The sequence below is a fragment of the Grus americana genome, chromosome Z (genome assembly GCF_028858705.1).
Source record: "Grus americana isolate bGruAme1 chromosome Z, bGruAme1.mat, whole genome shotgun sequence".
In the NCBI taxonomy this organism is placed as follows: domain Eukaryota; kingdom Metazoa; phylum Chordata; class Aves; order Gruiformes; family Gruidae; genus Grus; species Grus americana.
In genome coordinates this window covers 28,408,400-28,425,090 of record NC_072891.1, presented here as the reverse complement: position 1 = coordinate 28,425,090, position 16,691 = coordinate 28,408,400, and the positions used below count along the sequence as shown (strand labels likewise).

The following is a 16,691-nucleotide window of genomic DNA, read 5'->3' as shown; positions in this document are numbered from 1 at the left end:
GGTTAGTGATGGCAACCGAGACATCAGCATCCTCGCTGCACTGGGCTGCGACCTGTGGACACCTCCTTCTCTTTTACTCCCTCCTTCAGAGCTGTACCAGCAAAGGGATGAGACGGCAGGTAGTGAAACAAACCAAAGCAAGGAAGACCAACCCTGTTTCTTTGCTCCAAAGCAATGGATGCACACTTGAGGAAAATCTTCTAGGCAGGACAGGAGGTCAGTACTTAGCAGACTTGAGCAACTGAACCTCCAGAGTGTGTGTATGAATGCCCCCTCATGATGTTATTTTACACCTGGATAGTGGTCAGCAACACCTTAAGGTCAGATATGTGCTAAGCCAACATAGAAAATCAATAGCATTAAAAAAAAACCCCAACAACAAAACCCCACAGCAAAAGAAAAACCCCAAACCATAACCCTCTATACACATAAAAACGTAAGTAAGCTTAAGAGTTTGGCTATATGTGTGCATTATAGAGAACTGGGATGTTTTACATACAGACTGTATTTTTTGCTTTAAGAATAATTAGGAAGGATTCAAGATGCCTAATTCCGCTTCCAAGACGTATCAGGCACGAGGTAAACTGTACTGCAAGCACCAACAAACTTGCATTTCCTGTTCTTAAATGTTTTGAGGCTCTCCAGTTTGAGATAGAGATCATAGTAACAGCAGCAGAACAGAACAAAGGGAAGGGAAGTGCAACTGAAGCAGAAGCTTAAACCAAAGCAGTAAACTGCATGTTGTCGATGTGCTTTTATTAAGAGGACATGAAAAGGACATTATAAGGGATTCAAAGCATTTGGGGGTGGGGAGGGAGGGGAGGAAGAGACAACACTTGAAATAAATGTTCCATGGAGAGAAAATCTCTAATAATTTATTAACCTTCAGTTTCACATTGTGAAAAAAAAACCCACAAGTTTTACAAAACCTTAAGATGTAGTAGCAGACAAAAAGACACAACATAGACAATTTTATTTCTTCACTTGCACAGTTTTCTTTTAGCACATGAACCACATCTTCAATAGCCAGGAAAGGGAACATTTTTCTGCTCTAATCACTCTTATGCAGACAGGTGTCAGACCTAGAGAAAAGGGGCTGCACAACTACACCAGAAGAGGAAGGCTGTCCTTTGTTATATGTTTCTACAGCAACCAGCCTGCAAAATAAGAGGAACCTTCCTGTCTTATGCCAGGGTTTTTGTGTGCACTCCACTGTGAACTGCATTTGCTTCAAAGTGTGGGGTGTTCTGCGGGACTGGCATGGTCAAATAGCTCGCCAGGATTCCCACATCAATTCAAAGAGCAAGAGCCTAGTGTATTCCCTGCAGAGCCGGAGGCCCACCCTGGCTTCAGCTTCCTTCAGCCTACACACAGGAATTAGTCGAGGACTTGAAAGCAGACCACAACTTTGGAAACAGCTGCAGAAAATTCATCCCACTCTAGGAAGTTGCATGGCACTACAAAACAGATCTCATAAGCTAAGTAGTTAGATGCAGTACAGCTTCATGTCTGGACTCTAATCAGCTTGACAGAGAAAAGAGGTCTCGAACCTATATGCCCTTATTCAAGCAAGGGGGCCCCTGGAGACCCAGTTCTTTGCTTCCTTGTACCTCATGCAGGCACTGGCGCCTGGGGAGAGGTCATGCAAAGCACAGGAAGCCTGACTGTATGACTCCCTTCGCACTCCCGGGAGCGATCCGCAAGAGGAAAGGCAACAGCAAGTCAAGGCTGTTTGCTTCAACAGGGCAACATGTGCAAGTACAGGGATATAGAAAGGAGACCTACCCTATCTAAGGTGTTTTCCTATTGCTTAAAAGCCACCTAAGAGACAAGGACCAATGCTGGGGTGGGGGGAAGGCTGTGGGTTTAAACACTTAAAAAGAAAAAAAAAAAATCTATCATTTCAATAAATCCATTTAACCAGAGGAACTATAACTGTTCACATCTAGCCGGGCCTCACCCTTTAAAAAACTGCTAATGCCTTTGCTAATTAATCAATGTTTTCTCAGTATTCACAGAACTCCAAATACTCTATTTCTGAAATGTACAGGTCTACTCCAAACAACAAGTCAAATGTAAGGCAGCACAGAGAAACTTCCAGTGACCAGTGTAAACACTTTCAGATGACAAAGCTTTCACAAATACAGCTACATCACTGTCACACAGAGAAAGGCAAGCATCACCAATGTGACTATTTCTGTTTTGCATGCACGCATGCGGCTGTTTACTTCTATTGCAGCACACACCAACCATGTTACTGAATGTGCCAGTTAAGTTGGGCTCCAGAAACATTCAGGAAAAAACACAATACAATACATGCTTCATGACAGGATCTGGCAAAGAAAGCACCTGTGAAACATAAGCTTCTGAAATCCAGAAGAAAAAGAGTAGCTTCATCTCTGTCTCAAGACCAGACTGATAAGAAAAAAGTTTGTTTAAAAATCAAATTTTGGTTTCTCAGGATTGTATCTGACGCTTCTGAGTGACCAAGTGTTTAAAGACACATCTGGCTAAGGAAAATAAAAGGCAGCAAAGTTTGATGGCTATTTTTAAGATTCATTTCTATCCCCATAAGAATTTTTCTAGAGCACTTGGGTCTTTGACACCTGGCCACTCAGATGATCATCTGAAATCCAGATGGATGAGGCAATCCAGTCAGTGCAAAATTGCTGCTTTTTTTTTTTTAAGACTTCATCGCTAACCTATCTTGAGGTTTTTTGTTTTTATTCTTGTATCACCATACTCCACTCATTCAGGTCAATGTGGCTATAATGTAGGTACCCCTCCTCCAACCCAATAAATAAATAAATAACTTTGGACAATGACTTCATCTGGGCTTGGTATCCAGAAGCTCTTCCACAGTATTTGCGTTGCAATCAGGAAGCTGCACAAAGAGAGAGCTGCAAGAGATTTTGGCCATTTCCAGATTAGAAATTGAAAGGCATGACCAACAAATGAAATGTAGCAAGGACACCATCTACAAGACACACCATGTGCAACCTGGGGAGCTGGTGGCCTGAGAAAATGACCTCCACGACTTCTTCTTTTAGTACGTGCGTAAGATCCTGCCTTGTAATCCTTCCATTTCTGACCAGGAAGCCACCCCTCCCTCCCACCTCCAACTGTTACCCAACAGTTTTCTTTCTTTGTGCAGCAGAGCAAGTCAGCAATCACAAAATGTGCAAAACATACAACAATTCACACAAGCCCTCGCAACATGAAGACAATTGCAGGCATTGTTTCAGCATGCAAGCACTGAACAATAAATAACTATATCTACAACAAGTAACATAACAGGAATGGGACAGTCTGAATTACTTATAAATACAGGGAGGAAAGGGAACAAGGAGCCTTTGGGGCATGTCATTCGTTCCCCACTCTTGCAAAAACATTTCACCACTGGGCTGTTCCTTATCAAGCAGAAGGTCACTCTCTGCATACGGGACAACGCAACGTGGGATCTAAGAGATGCTGTAGGCGCTGCCTACCCACAAGCACGATCCCGTTAGCAGAGTTCAGCAGCAATACCACTGCATCTTCATTCACAGTGGCATCTTGCTGTTTCAGACCTGGCCTGCTTCCCCTGCAGCTGGCGCTGGCACTTCAAACCACCACAAAGAGAGGTGACAACCATTTCAAATTTCACATATGAACAGTGGAGTCCATGGAAATCAAGTGCTGTGTGCTGCACAGCTCAGAGAAGTTGCGTCTCTTCTTTTTCTTCTTTGAAGGACTGATTAATATTAGCATTAATCCACAATTACTAGGACAAGGACCAGGTCATAGGTTTGTCCATTCATATTTAAACCACGTGCTGAAGCACCGAAGACAGGGTTTTTTTCCTCTCATTCCTTCATGTCTAGGTTAGATAATTTACAAGGTGCAGATGATTTTCTTCAAATGCAAGAGCCGCTGAACGATTTTTCTTCATTAAAACCATTTCTCCAGATCCGAGGTTCCAATTCTCTTCTCCAAATAAAGAAGTAAACTAAGAGCACGGGAAGAGTGGGGAGAAAAAGGAAAAAAAAGAGAAAAAAAAAAAGATAAGAGAAAATCCTTAAAGGTGTTTGCTGAGACAATGTACCATAAGATTTTTGTCAGATGTCAAAGAAAATCTAAAAGCTATGCTTAGGATACAATCCAATTGATGGGTTCCCCATTCCCCCACCAGCTCAGTGTTCCTCTGCGATAGTCAACTACTGATAAATAAGCTAGTCAAGAACATAATTATTTAGCGTCAAATTTTGCCTTTATTATTCTACTAGCCTTACTCTGCAAACCATTCCCCTGACTCCAGAAAGACCATTTAATTTTTTTAGTATAAATTCAGTTATTTGAAACCTCAATCAAACTGGCCCAATACAGCCCAATGATGGGCTCTGCCTACTTCATCATTTCTACGTTCCCCAAAAATCTTAAAGCTTTGGGGATTTGTTTTAAGGGAACATCACCTTGTGGAATTTCTGTTCCGCAAAAGCCCACATGAGCATTTAAGGCAAAGAGTTTTTTCTGTCCTGGGCCAAGGCAAACCTGGTTGGAGTAAAGCAGAAGGGAGGTGAAGGTGTCTCACCCCAATGCCTCCACTCACCATGAAGAATTCTGAATTGAATTTATTCACAATATAGAAGGACATATATGATCCCCTTACTTAAAACATATCTGCTATTCATTAGAGCAAAAGTCTGCCTCATTTCTTTTCACACAGCAATGTTCCATGCATCAATAATTCCATCCCAGAATCCTTTATAAAAATTGATTATTCACTGAGAAATTCAGCCTTTGGATGCCGAGATTGTGCTTTGCTTTTTCAATATGATGCTGTATTAAAACGCCAACTTCCAAACCACCATCAGCTCATCACAGAAATTTCTGACAGCACTGCTAGAATTTTAGGAGGGAAATCCTACATCATTACAATGCAAAGGAGCTCCAGCGAACTCACAGTTAATTTGAATATATCACATCACTCTCAAGCTGTGATGTCTAAGAACAACAAGGAACACTCACAGGAAACACCACAGCCTACATAACAGCCCAGAGCATCAAGCCTCTTTGCAACTGTGGGCTTGAAACACACTATCTTCATTATGTCTAAAAAAAGATCTCTGCAGTTAGCATTGATTAGTCCTTTCATGGAGTAGCATGCCATTCTTCCCACTGAAACACACTATCAACACTGAAGCTAAAACAATGTTCCCTGTCATGGGATAAGCTTTAAAAAAAATTATAAACAATTCTGAAACGGAAGGGGGGAAAAAAATCCCCAACCTACTCAAAAGCCCTAAGTTTGAGGAACGGGACAAAGCAGGCTAAAGTCTTCCTAAAAACTGTCAGTCTGGGGCCACACAGCGCCATGAAAACAGAGGGTAATCAGAAGTAATTTCCTTTTTGTCCCTCCCACCCACTGACAAAGCAGCAGGAGTCAGAAAAAAAAACCAACCTACTTGCTGGATGAGCACACAGCATTGGAGAGATTTCAGTCTACAGCTGCATTCAGCCAGTTATCTTGTGTGTTAGTTAAGATAAAATAATGGCTTTTAACAAGATACTGCAGAGTAAACGAAAGCTTTTTGCACCGTTATATTCTGAGGACTTTTTTTTCAAAATAAAACACTCCCTCTCATGTACTGTAAACTTCAGAACAATTAAGTCAGTCTCAGAAGAATAAGTCAATATTTTTCTTGGCACAGACCTGAGTCCAGGCATTCAATACCGCTGCTCTGATAACACTGAGAACTGCTGAAAGTCTGTAATAATAGAAGTTAACTGAAGATGTCAAGACATTGTTCCCAGCTAGGGAGGAAGCCACCGCGCAGAAATCAGGGCTTCCACCTGCTGGCTGTCGGGGGGTGAGATTGCTCCCAGCACCCAGGATCTGGTTAAGTCTCAAGGGTTTGCCCTGCTTTCCCAAGAGTAAGTCTGGGAAAAACAAAGCAAGGAGAAGAGGGAGGGCAGTGTCTTCAAGAGAAACAACCATCTGAGACAAGAGCAGCTGATGGCACAACGCAGCCCGATTTCACACTAGATTTCCATGCTGACCTGCTGCTTTGCACGGGCCCAACCTCGTATTCTTCACTCAATCAAAGCTCCCAGTCAGCTGAAAGACAACTACAAGATGAATCCTCAGTGTACCACACAGAAAGGAATTTCACGACTACCCTGCATTTCTAGGTATATACTTATATCTACTCTGCTTCAAAGACATTTGTGTTTCATGTTTATTGCAAGAGTCAGACAAGCGTCTCCAGCTGCAAGAAACAAAACACGATCTGTTCCGAAACAGACGAACATAGGGAAGTCTTGGTATACAAGCTGTTCTTCCTATTTGCTGGAGAATTTCCATCAGTCTTGACTTCTAAGTAACTTAGATGCAAAGGCAGAGCTTGTTTAGTTACTGCAACTGTATTTATTTGCCTTGTTCCTTCTAACCTGCCTGCCTTCATGGTTATATTATACACTGTTCATATCCAAAAAGAAACTACCACTCACAGGGCATGGATTATTTAGGATTAAGCATGCCACTGTATTTGGTTGGTTGGTTGGTTGGTGGTAACTGTGATTCCGTACTAAAGTATCAAGGGGCAAGTAGAGGAAAAGAGCAATGCAACACTAAGGGGAGTCTGCCAGATTTGTTGCAAAATACACATAGTTCTGGAAAATGTCTCTGACTTATTTTAAGTGATGTAACTCTAGAAAAGATAAAAATAAGGAATTATTAGTAATAGTTGAAGTAACAGTAGTTAGCGTGAAAGAACAGATTTTAAAAATAATATGTGTAAGTACCTGGATTATCTTAGTATTTTTGTTCATGAACGTTTTCTCCCCTCCTCCTAAAAATTAGAAATTCGCAACAACCAAAACAAGCAAGGCCAAATTCAGACTTGCTTGTGAGAAGATACAATGCTGAAGTTGCACCTGGTAAGAGCTTGGCCCATTATGTATAATTAAATTGTTTTGGAACAGTGTGTGCTATAGACTGGTAATTATTTCAGCCAGCAATATTAATTATATGTCTTCCCGACACTATATCTAGTCCAACATATATGACCATAACTATTTTTGAAAAATCTGTATTTTAAAGTATATCAATGGAGCAAATGCAACCTTAGTCCATGCAGGTGCAACCATGCTGTCTAGGTGAGATGGAAAATTAAGCCTGAAGTGCCTGTAAAACACCTTTCATAAGACAGCAAGTTTCCCCAAAGGCTGTCTGCTTTGAGAAAGCATGCTGTCTGCCTGGAAATTCAAGTGAATTCATTATCAGGCTTCAGATCAGAATTTACAGTATCTTTTCTGGGCACTGATATTGGATATACAGAGTGACCTGGCCTCTGCTGTCAGGAAAATGGCAGCAAACCCTTTTTTAGTGTGCATTTAGTATCTAAACGCAGAGCAGGACTCAATTTCCAAATTACCTACACTTCCACACAAGTAAAGGACTGAGCAAAAATAACATTTTCAACATGTAAATCATGTAAAAAGAAGTGGCTGCAAGATATGTGGCAAACTACCTCCAGCATCTGGCTTTGTCACAGATGTGGTGCCTGGCTTACAACAGCCTGTGAAGATATGTGTCTCAGTTGCTCCAGCTGTAAAATTGGATTGAATATACTCACCCTCCTCAGAGCTGCTGCTGAAAAGCATTATTACAGTGGAATTCAAAGGTGCTACTTCTTACCTGATAATTTGTAATTGCAACATACACACAATTACGAGGGGAGGTGCTTCCATGTGCTGACAAATGCCGTGGGAATTAACGAGTAGGGCACAGTTGTTATGCTGTTCCATGCATCTAACGTGGGATCATAGCAGTCCAACGTCTTGCACCTCTGAATACCGAAGTAGCCTCCAACCACGTACAATTTGTTTCCAGATGCCACTGCATGGCAGCTCATTCGCTTAGCTGTCACGTCTCCCACCTTAGTCCACTGGTATGTCTCACTGTTGAATTTATAAGCGGAGCACGCAGAGAATTCGGTATCTCCACCCATAATAAAAATCTGGTTACCCAGAACAGCTGCAGCCGTGTAGCGCCAGGGCTGGGGGCAGGTGGCTGGTACTGTCCATCTGTTTTCACACTGATCGTAGCACTGAACTTTGGGCAGCTTGTCATGGCTAACGCTGGTACCTCCAAAAGCAAACAGCTTAAGCTTTGCACTGACTACAGCTGCGTTGCTTACTCCCTCTCGCAGTGGGGCAACCATGGTCCATTTGTTGGTCACGGGATCATATTGTTCAACTTGCTTTAAGGATACTGAAGGGGAAGCTGGAAGGCAACCAGTTGCTGCAGTGTGTCCTCCTACTACATACAAACAGTGCTTAAGTTCAGCGGAGCCATGCCCAAACCTAGCTACCAGCATGGGAGCAGCCTTTGACCACTCCTCGTGAAGGGTGTCATACACCCACACGTCTTTGGAGACTCCGTTTTCTGACCCTCGTCCCCCAGTGATATACACTTTGCAGCCTATGGCACAAGCACTGAACTCTTTCCGTGGACTTGGTATGTCTGCCTTTGGAATGATCTCCTTTGCCTTTTGGTCCACCAGGTACAGCTTGTCGCACATAAAGGTTTGGCCACCCAAAAGAAAAAGCGAATGGCCAGTTTTACGGGGTCTGGCACACAAACTAGTGACCACTCCATCATTCTGCAAGATCTTTAACTTGCATCTTATAGATTCTTCTACAATCTCTTTGCTTTTCCTTTGCTTGGTGATAAGCTCTTCCATGGCCACATTCTCCATAAGGTATATGGCTGGCAAGAGGGCCAGTCTCACCGTCTGCAATAGCTCGGGCAGAAAACAGTGCCGCTTACTCAGGTCATAGTTAACCCAGTTGATAGCTGATTCATACACCAGCCTTTCATCTTCAGTTTCCAACTCTTCACTGGAAAGGAGCTGCACTACCATGTCTTTTGGCAGCTGGAGGAAGTCTTCGCTTTTACTGATACTCTGGAAGTTGCTAAGGCACATCCTCCAAGAGAGTTCATACAGCTTGGTGCACTGGTGAGCATCTGACAGCAGCAGCATGCCGAGACAGTTGGTGGGATGAAGGTTCTTCTCCAGAAATTCTGCACAAGCATCCCGAATATCCTGAAACTCCAGCATGTCACCGGCCTCCAGCAGCGATTCTGCATTCTCCTCGTTGATGATAACCCTGGAGGAATATGCATAGTCCAGAAGAAGTTCCAAGACTTCTGGGTGAATTGAGTTATGAAAGTTGACTTCACTGTCCTGGCTCTCCTTCAGTCCTCCGCTGAACATTGCTTCAAAATAGCGGCTGCAAGCAGCTAGAACAGCTCTGTGACAGGGGAATGACCTGTTCCCAGCATGGAGAAGTACATCTGTAAAGAGACGCTGCTGACGCAGAAGGTTCAGGTGAGTAAGGACACTATCAGCATAGGATGACTTGTGGAACAAGTATATGTTTATGGAGCCAGTACTGGCCCTAGATTTGCGATTTTCATGCATGCTGACTGACATTTTCCTTCACACCTATAAACGAAGAAAAAAATTAGTAAGATTAATGAGGCAGTTAAATTAATTATTAATTTTACATACAAAAAAGTGTATTATTCACTGTAAGATGGGAAAGAAAGTCTTAATTTATAGATGAGTGGACAGAGAATTGCATCTACCTTCGGCATGTGTTTATTTTTTTGTAAGATTAGTTTCATAAATGACATACTCTAAATTTGTTGCCCAAGAGCAGGTTTATCTTGGGAAACCTGATCTCCAGCTTTCACAGCAATACAGTAAGCAAGTAAGTCGGAGGAGAAAGAAAAGGAACCAGGACTGATTTTCTCACCCTTCCCCAACCTAGACCAGCTGATTCATTACATATGTACACATGCACATGCTTGAAACATTCTCCTGTACTGAATCATAGCAGGAAGAGCTACCAGACAGAATACCTAAGGAATGTCAGAAGCTGTACAGGGAACAAAAACCTACTAATCCCATTAGGAAGCTTCCCTTTGGTATAATGATTCCATATGCAACAGCGGAGAAGGAAAAAAGGGACCTTTAAAATAAAAGCCTAGCAATGATCATAAATTTACACTTGCAAAACCCTTACAAAAATATGACGAGTGAATTTTAGAGATTGCATCTTGAACTCTGCCAGCAGCTGCCTGTTATAGTGATACAGCATATACACAGGCAGAGTCAGCAGAAAAATGTGTTTTGACTATCAACTGAAGTCACAGAGGCATCACCTCCGAAGCCACCTCAAGAGTCAGGTACTCAGAGCACAAGCCATTGGTTCATTTTGAGGTTTGGAGGAGACTTTAAACACAAGGCATATCCTATGCTACCCTATGTTCCTAACAAACACAATGCTGTTTGGTCCCTCTTTGGAGGTGAATGTTACTGTTATCTGCCATGATATACAGGTCTATGTAAGATTACAGCAGCAAGTTTCCAGATTTAATCAGGAGTCAAGCCAAAACAGTATGGAGTATAAGGAAAGGGAGGAATATTGGCAGCCATATAAAGCTAATGGCCAAAAAGCCACAGTGCAAATAAAAGGAGATGAAGCATACAGAGCCCAGTGCAAGTTGTGGCTGTGACCGCTACTGTAATCTCACTTCTCTCTCTCCAAACTGCAGAGGAAGCTTGGAGAAAGAAGAGAAGCAAACTTCCCTAATCACTATAATATTTGCATGCCCAGAGTCCCTTTTGCTGCACCTTCAAATAAGGAACAGGACAAAAGCCTACCTGGGAAGCACCCAATGCTCAAAGTCAGAGCATGACCTGGGGCCACTTCCATAGGTTTTTAATGTGGATATACTTCCCCCTCTCACAGACTCGAACGTTTTCATATTACTAAGCAAGTTTAAGCAGTACAGAACTGTACAACTCTATTCCCACATTTCATGCTCCAAGATGACACAAGAGCTTTATGAGCCTCAAAAAACCAAAGCTTTTTTAAATAAATACTTGTATTTTTCTATATTTGTATGACCAGAATCTTCAACAAAATCAAAACCATATATGATTAATCTAGGCAGCAGACTCCATTTCAGATCAACTGATTTGTGTATAGGGAATATACAACACCTGCAGATTAACTGCAGCATAGCTGGTACCATCCTCCTCACTAGCTGTGCTGAGGTACAGAATAATTGATTCATCACATCAAACAGCAAGTTTGTGATACACGTTTCCCTTCAGTCACAGCAAAAAAGCCCCTCAAACCAACATCAATTAAGGAACAAAGAGACACTTTACTGCAAAAGTACCATAGCCTATTTCCTTTAATCTGGGATGTGACTTCCTGATGAAACTTAACTAGGATTGAAAAGAACAAGCAACACAGCTCAGTATACAGTGCTCAATCCAAAATCCTCCAAAACAGAGAGAAATCCTTCCCATCAGAGCCACAGGGCAGAGTATCTGTCGACTCTACCATGCAAAAGTTTGGAAAGTTATTTTACCAATGCTCCCTAGGCCAACCTATTAAATGCATTAACGCTAAGCACAGAACAGCCTAAGGAAGCTGGTGCGTCTTCACAACACAAATCCTTTTACAAGGAAAATTAAACTACCTTTAATGCAATTGTATTGTCTGGCAAATACTCAGATGGCATTCAAGGATCCTGAGCACTAATCTCAGACTAAAATTACCCACTTAATCTATAGCCAGAAAGATTATACTGACCGTATACAGGTTGAAACCTGCTGGAACCGAAGGATTACAGAAAGGGTCATGGCTTGAAATACTAGTACATAAACACTTTGGAGACACAGATGGGTGAACCCTTTACTGGCAAAGCACACCCTCCCACCCCCCTGCAAAATTTTAAAACTTTTCCAGGCACATTACCATTTCAAATGCTATTATGATGCAGTGCAAAGCATTCACTGGGTCTCTACAGACTGGCTTTCCTCACACTGAGGACCTACTCCTGCAAGGTTTCCTTGCCAGGGAGCAGGACAGGAGCTAAGCACCCACTGATAAGAGACAATAAAGTCACCAGGGTATGAAGATGCTCTTGCCACCCCTGCTCTCCATCCCAATCAAGTAAACGTGTGGACACCGCAGTTGAGGCATCTCTGTGGAAACACAGTTCCTCTCCTTTGCCCTCATGTATAGGGGGAATTCAGAGTGTACTGAAAACTTTATCATCCACACAGAGTTCAGGAATAGGGCAGGTAAAGTTCACATCAGAGGATGCAAACACAGGGGTTTAGATCCTTCAGCGGGCTCTGCACTCCTGCAAGCACCACGTGCCCAGCATCATTCAGAATGAGCCCATAACCACAACAAAATAGAAGTAAACATAAAAAAACCCACCCTGCAATTATGCGTACGTTGGATACTAGTGAGCTACAGATCATATGCAGAGGGGAGGAGCAGATCACTGTGTGTTACCCAAGCCCACCCACAGCCATAGTAACCAACACTGCTGTAAAAAAAAAAAAAAAAAAAATTAAGAGCCACCCTGCCACTCTCAAACAGCTACTGAATAAAGCACTCAGCGTTTCACTCCACTAAAATAGAAGACTTGGTCTTTCAGTGAGCAATGCCATTTCTTAGGAAGCACTTGCAAATTTTGAAGCACTTGCAGATTTCACATATGCTGGTCTTTAACTGTTCCAGTAACATTGCCTTTATCCCCTCAATGTCATCTATTGAGAAGAATTCAAAGTATGCCAATTCACATTTAAGATAAGCTAACATATTTCCCCAAACAGAACAAAGATACATATCTATACATCTTTTTCCTCCACTGTGGTTGCTGAGATGAGTTCACACATGGACTAGCTGAACAAACACCCTTACAAGCAATTATCATAATTTACCAACAGGCAGTGTTTCTGTAAACATGTCCTTTTGCAGTTTCTGACAATTAGCTCAGTCCAGAATCTTACAAGAATATTAAAATGTATAAATGACATCTCTGATTTCTCCATTTGGTGTTGGAAATTATGCAATCCTCAAATACTTCAGCAGAGGTAATTTACAGTCAGTGAGCAAATGTTCATCTTGAATAATATGAGTCAACTCCCTTCAGGCATTTTTTTCCTTAGAAATAATAATATTTGTATGTAAAAGACAAGAAGTGGTCAGTAAATTACAGATATAGATTTTATCTAGGAACAGAGGTTGAACCAAGACTTTGATTTATAATTACACTTCAACAGGCTACTTGTCACAGCAGCCCAGCAGCAAGCACTACTTTAAGACTAAACAACAGACTCTCTGCCCTACTTCTTAACAGCTATGCAGCATGCAGGTCTCAGCCTAAATCAAATGAAAAATTAAGTATTTTCAAATTAGTGACATATCCCTGATGTAGGCTCATTTTAATACAACTCTGAAATTACGTGGTGGTGGTTGCGTTTTTTATTTACAACCAGTGAAACAGCTGAAGGAGAGGGAATCTGCTGAACATCCCATCGATTTAACTAACACCACGTTCGGTTGCTAAATCTGCAGCGATACTATCCGTTTCGCAGCGCCTAATCCTCATCGTACCTAAAGTCCTCTAGCACAAACTCAGTGGCTTCCTAGGACCTGCAGCCAGATGTAAAGCAGAACACACTGCTCCTGCTAGGAATGCGTTGCTGCTCACTACATGCAGACAAAGAAACGCAACTCTAAATTCCCCCCAGTTCACTCCATCACAATGCCTGAACAACTCCGTCCCCGAAAAGAAACTTGTTGGGTTTCTTCCCAACCTAATAAAGAAACAGTGCCAGAAGTTAAAATGCATTTGGTTTCCTTTATAGAGGAATAACCACGTGCAGAAGTTTCTGTACCAGCGCAGGGAGAGCCGCGTCGCAGCCAGCTCCGGGAGCAGCGAGGCGCTCATCGTCCCCCAGACCAGCCTCACGCCCGCTGAGGGATGCTCCGGCCCTCCCGGGGTCCCGAGGAAGAAGCTGAAGCCCACCGGGGAGGCTAGCAGCCTTCCTAACAGGAGCCGTCACTTTCCGAGGACGGCTGCACACCGGAGACACTTAACAGCTACCGCGGATGCCTACCCACCGGCCGCCCAGCGCCCCGCTACTTGCAGAAGGGGCGACGGTCCCCGGCGCTCCGGGCAGAGCGGAGGAGGGCCGCGCTCTGGCTGCGCCGAGGACCGGCAGAGCAGGGCAGCCCAGTTCCAGCCGCACCGCAGCGCCCCGCGGACGCGGACTTAGCCGCGCTGCAGGCAGCGCGGACCCATGGGCAGCGCCTGCCCGAACACGCGGCACCTCCGCCGCCTGCCAGCTCGGCCCCCGGCGCCCGGCTCGCCGCCGTGCGCAGAGCGAGCGGGGCCGCCCCCCGCCCACCCGCCTCCTCACCGCGACCGGCGCTGCAACAGGTCGGTGGGCACCGACTTACAGCAGCGGCTCCCGGGCGAGCGCGGACGTCCGTGTGCTTTCGCGGGCGGCGCAGCGCCGCGCATGGGAGGGCAGCGCGGCTGCCGGCTCGGCTTGGCGCGGCGGTCCCGCGGAGTAGGCGGCCGGGCAGGCTGCGCTGCCGGGAGCCGCTCAGCCGGGTAGAGGTGGTGCCGCTGGCGGGAGGCGGGCCGCGAAAGGAGGGCGGGAGGTAGGAAAGAGGGACGGAAGGAAGGGAAAAAGGGGGCGGCTGCTGCTGGCACCGCCGGCCGCAGCTCTGGCCCGGCGGCGGCGCGGAGAGGGGTTATATGCTCTGAGGGGCGGGTGGAGCGTTTATGCAAAGTGGGTGAGTGACAAGCGGGGGAGGGACGGGAGGACGCGGGCAGCGCTCTCACACGGGTTGTCGTCCCGGCCGGCGGCAGGGAAGGTGCAAAAGTGCCCCCGTGCCGCCCCGCCGGGGGCTGCAGGACGTCCTCCACTCCCTTCCCCTCCCCTGCCCGCGGGCCGCGCGACGGGCGTCCCGCACGGCACCGGGCCGAGCCGAGGCGGCGCGGTGGCCCCGCGGGGTTAGCCGGGCACCCTCCCGCTGTGAGAGCTAGCGCCGAGTTGCGCGCCCGCGGCGTCTAAACCCCGCACCGTAAGGCGAGCGCTCCCGGCGGGGCGGGAGCTCCGCGGCGGAGCAGCCTGCCAGCGCCCGCAGCGCTCGGAGTGAACGAAGGAGCGTGCTCTGCGTTGCAGACACCGAAATAACTGCACGGGGGTGAACAGCAGCGCGGAGGGTGCGCGTCGCTCCGCGCGGAGGGGCCCGGACGGCGTGTCCCGCCGGCCGGGGCAGCTTCTGCAGCCGAGCTCGGGGAGGAGCCGAGCAAAGCAGCCGCTGGTGAGCACCGCCGCAGTGCCTTGAGGAGCGGCCGGGAGGTCCCGAGGGGGGCCGAACGCCGCTCCCGGACGCTGTTCGTCTCCGCGGCCGCGGGGCGCTGCCGGCAGGGCCGCGGAGCTGCAGCACAGCACGCTTTCATTGCGCTCTCATGAGGCCTTCGCAGAGCTAGGGCTTCAGAGCTGCGCACGACTGCTTCAACAGCACAAAGCTAAGCCTGGCTTTAATTATTTACCAGTTAACAAAGTACGAGAAAAACGCACTTGTGCAAAAGGCCGGTTTCAAAAATAAACATCTAGACGTGATGAAAGTGTTTACATAATGGTATTGTGCAGCTCTCTACAGGAAAAATACAGGATACCATACTAAACATGGTACATAACGCTAATTCACCATTTGCTAATATCATTTAAAGCAATGGTATTAGTTTAAAGAGGCTTCAAGGAAGATAAGAACAATTACTTTACTACCACTAGCAGGAAACTCATAGCTGCGTATAATAGTTTTGAGAATTATTTCATAGTGAAATATCCCCCGAATTTCTCCTGTTAAAAAAACCTGCAAGCAGCTCACCAACATGCAGAGAGTGACTTGTATTCCTGTTCCTGGACTCCTAAGTCTGCAGATAAGCACACAGTCAGTTTACAGCAGGACACATCTGAAATTCCAGAGAGCCTGGGGATGTACACAAGCCTGGAGAGCATGGCTGAACAGGGAGCAGATGAAAGAGTAATTTGTTTCATAGATTCTTTCTTTTTACGATATTGTTTGATTGCGACCTGAAATATCGCAGATTGCAAGGTCTAAAAGTGCTGCACATCTGTATGTAATAAAGTGTGTTTCAAAGCTGTTTAGGTGTGAGAAGCTGTTGGAAATTGTAAGCGACCTTACGCAAGGGGTATTCACGGACACCATGGGTCTAATCCAGTGCTCACTTGAGTCACATAGCTTTAGAGGATTTTGGATTAGACTGTGAATGTTTGACTTCTGTTGCACGTTGCATTGTTCATGTTATAAGTCTGGGTTTTTCCTTTCATCATAACATTTCCCATAAAATGCCTTGATCCTGTTTTCTCCCATTTTCCCTGACAAAACCTGCAGACATTCCGCCCAAATCCTGTCCCATTAGAGGTAACTCCATTATGGTGAATATTCCATAGTCTGGTGTCAGAAGATTATGTCATCCTATGCAATTGAAAACACAGGGACACATCATTTCATACAGTATCAGGATAAACTTCACACAGGCAGAATTATCACAAGTGAGAACCAGAAGTGGTAGAATAGTGTTACCAAATCTATCGCTCAGCAACATCTGAACTGTAAAACTGATTTTGAGCGTGGCTGTGGGGACTGGTCAGTGAAAAATGAGGTCTGTAGAGAGGACAACATACAAGGCTTACACAGCTGCCCACAGCATGCGGATTTGGGTAACAGTCTACATGAACAATAATCCTGTAAAAGAGTGACCAGATGAAGTAGTGATCTTC

General features: G+C 45.1%; 1 protein-coding gene across 2 annotated transcripts; it reads right to left on the bottom strand.

Annotated features, from left to right (window-relative positions):
* Window positions 1-853: 853 nt before the first annotated feature.
* Window positions 854-14,603, bottom strand: ENC1 (ectodermal-neural cortex 1). Of its 2 annotated transcripts, none has more exons than XM_054811129.1 (3): window positions 14,329-14,603; window positions 7,679-9,491; window positions 854-3,988 (listed from the first exon to the last, which is right to left on the bottom strand). In XM_054811129.1, the coding sequence occupies exon 2, from the start codon at window positions 9,477-9,479 to the stop codon at window positions 7,710-7,712; it is 1,770 nt and encodes a 589-aa protein (XP_054667104.1). In that variant the 5' UTR covers window positions 9,480-9,491; window positions 14,329-14,603; the 3' UTR covers window positions 854-3,988; window positions 7,679-7,709. The 2 variants fall into 2 exon arrangements, with proteins under 2 accessions (XP_054667104.1, XP_054667103.1); XM_054811128.1 differs by lacking the exon at window positions 14,329-14,603 and adding an exon at window positions 13,990-14,204.
* Window positions 14,604-16,691: the final 2,088 nt, after the last annotated feature.

What these genes read in the sequence shown, in the direction of transcription:
- ENC1 (XM_054811129.1), bottom strand. Translation starts at nt 9,479, where the DNA reads ATGTCAGTCAGCATGCATGAAAATCGCAAATCTAGGGCCAGTACTGGC.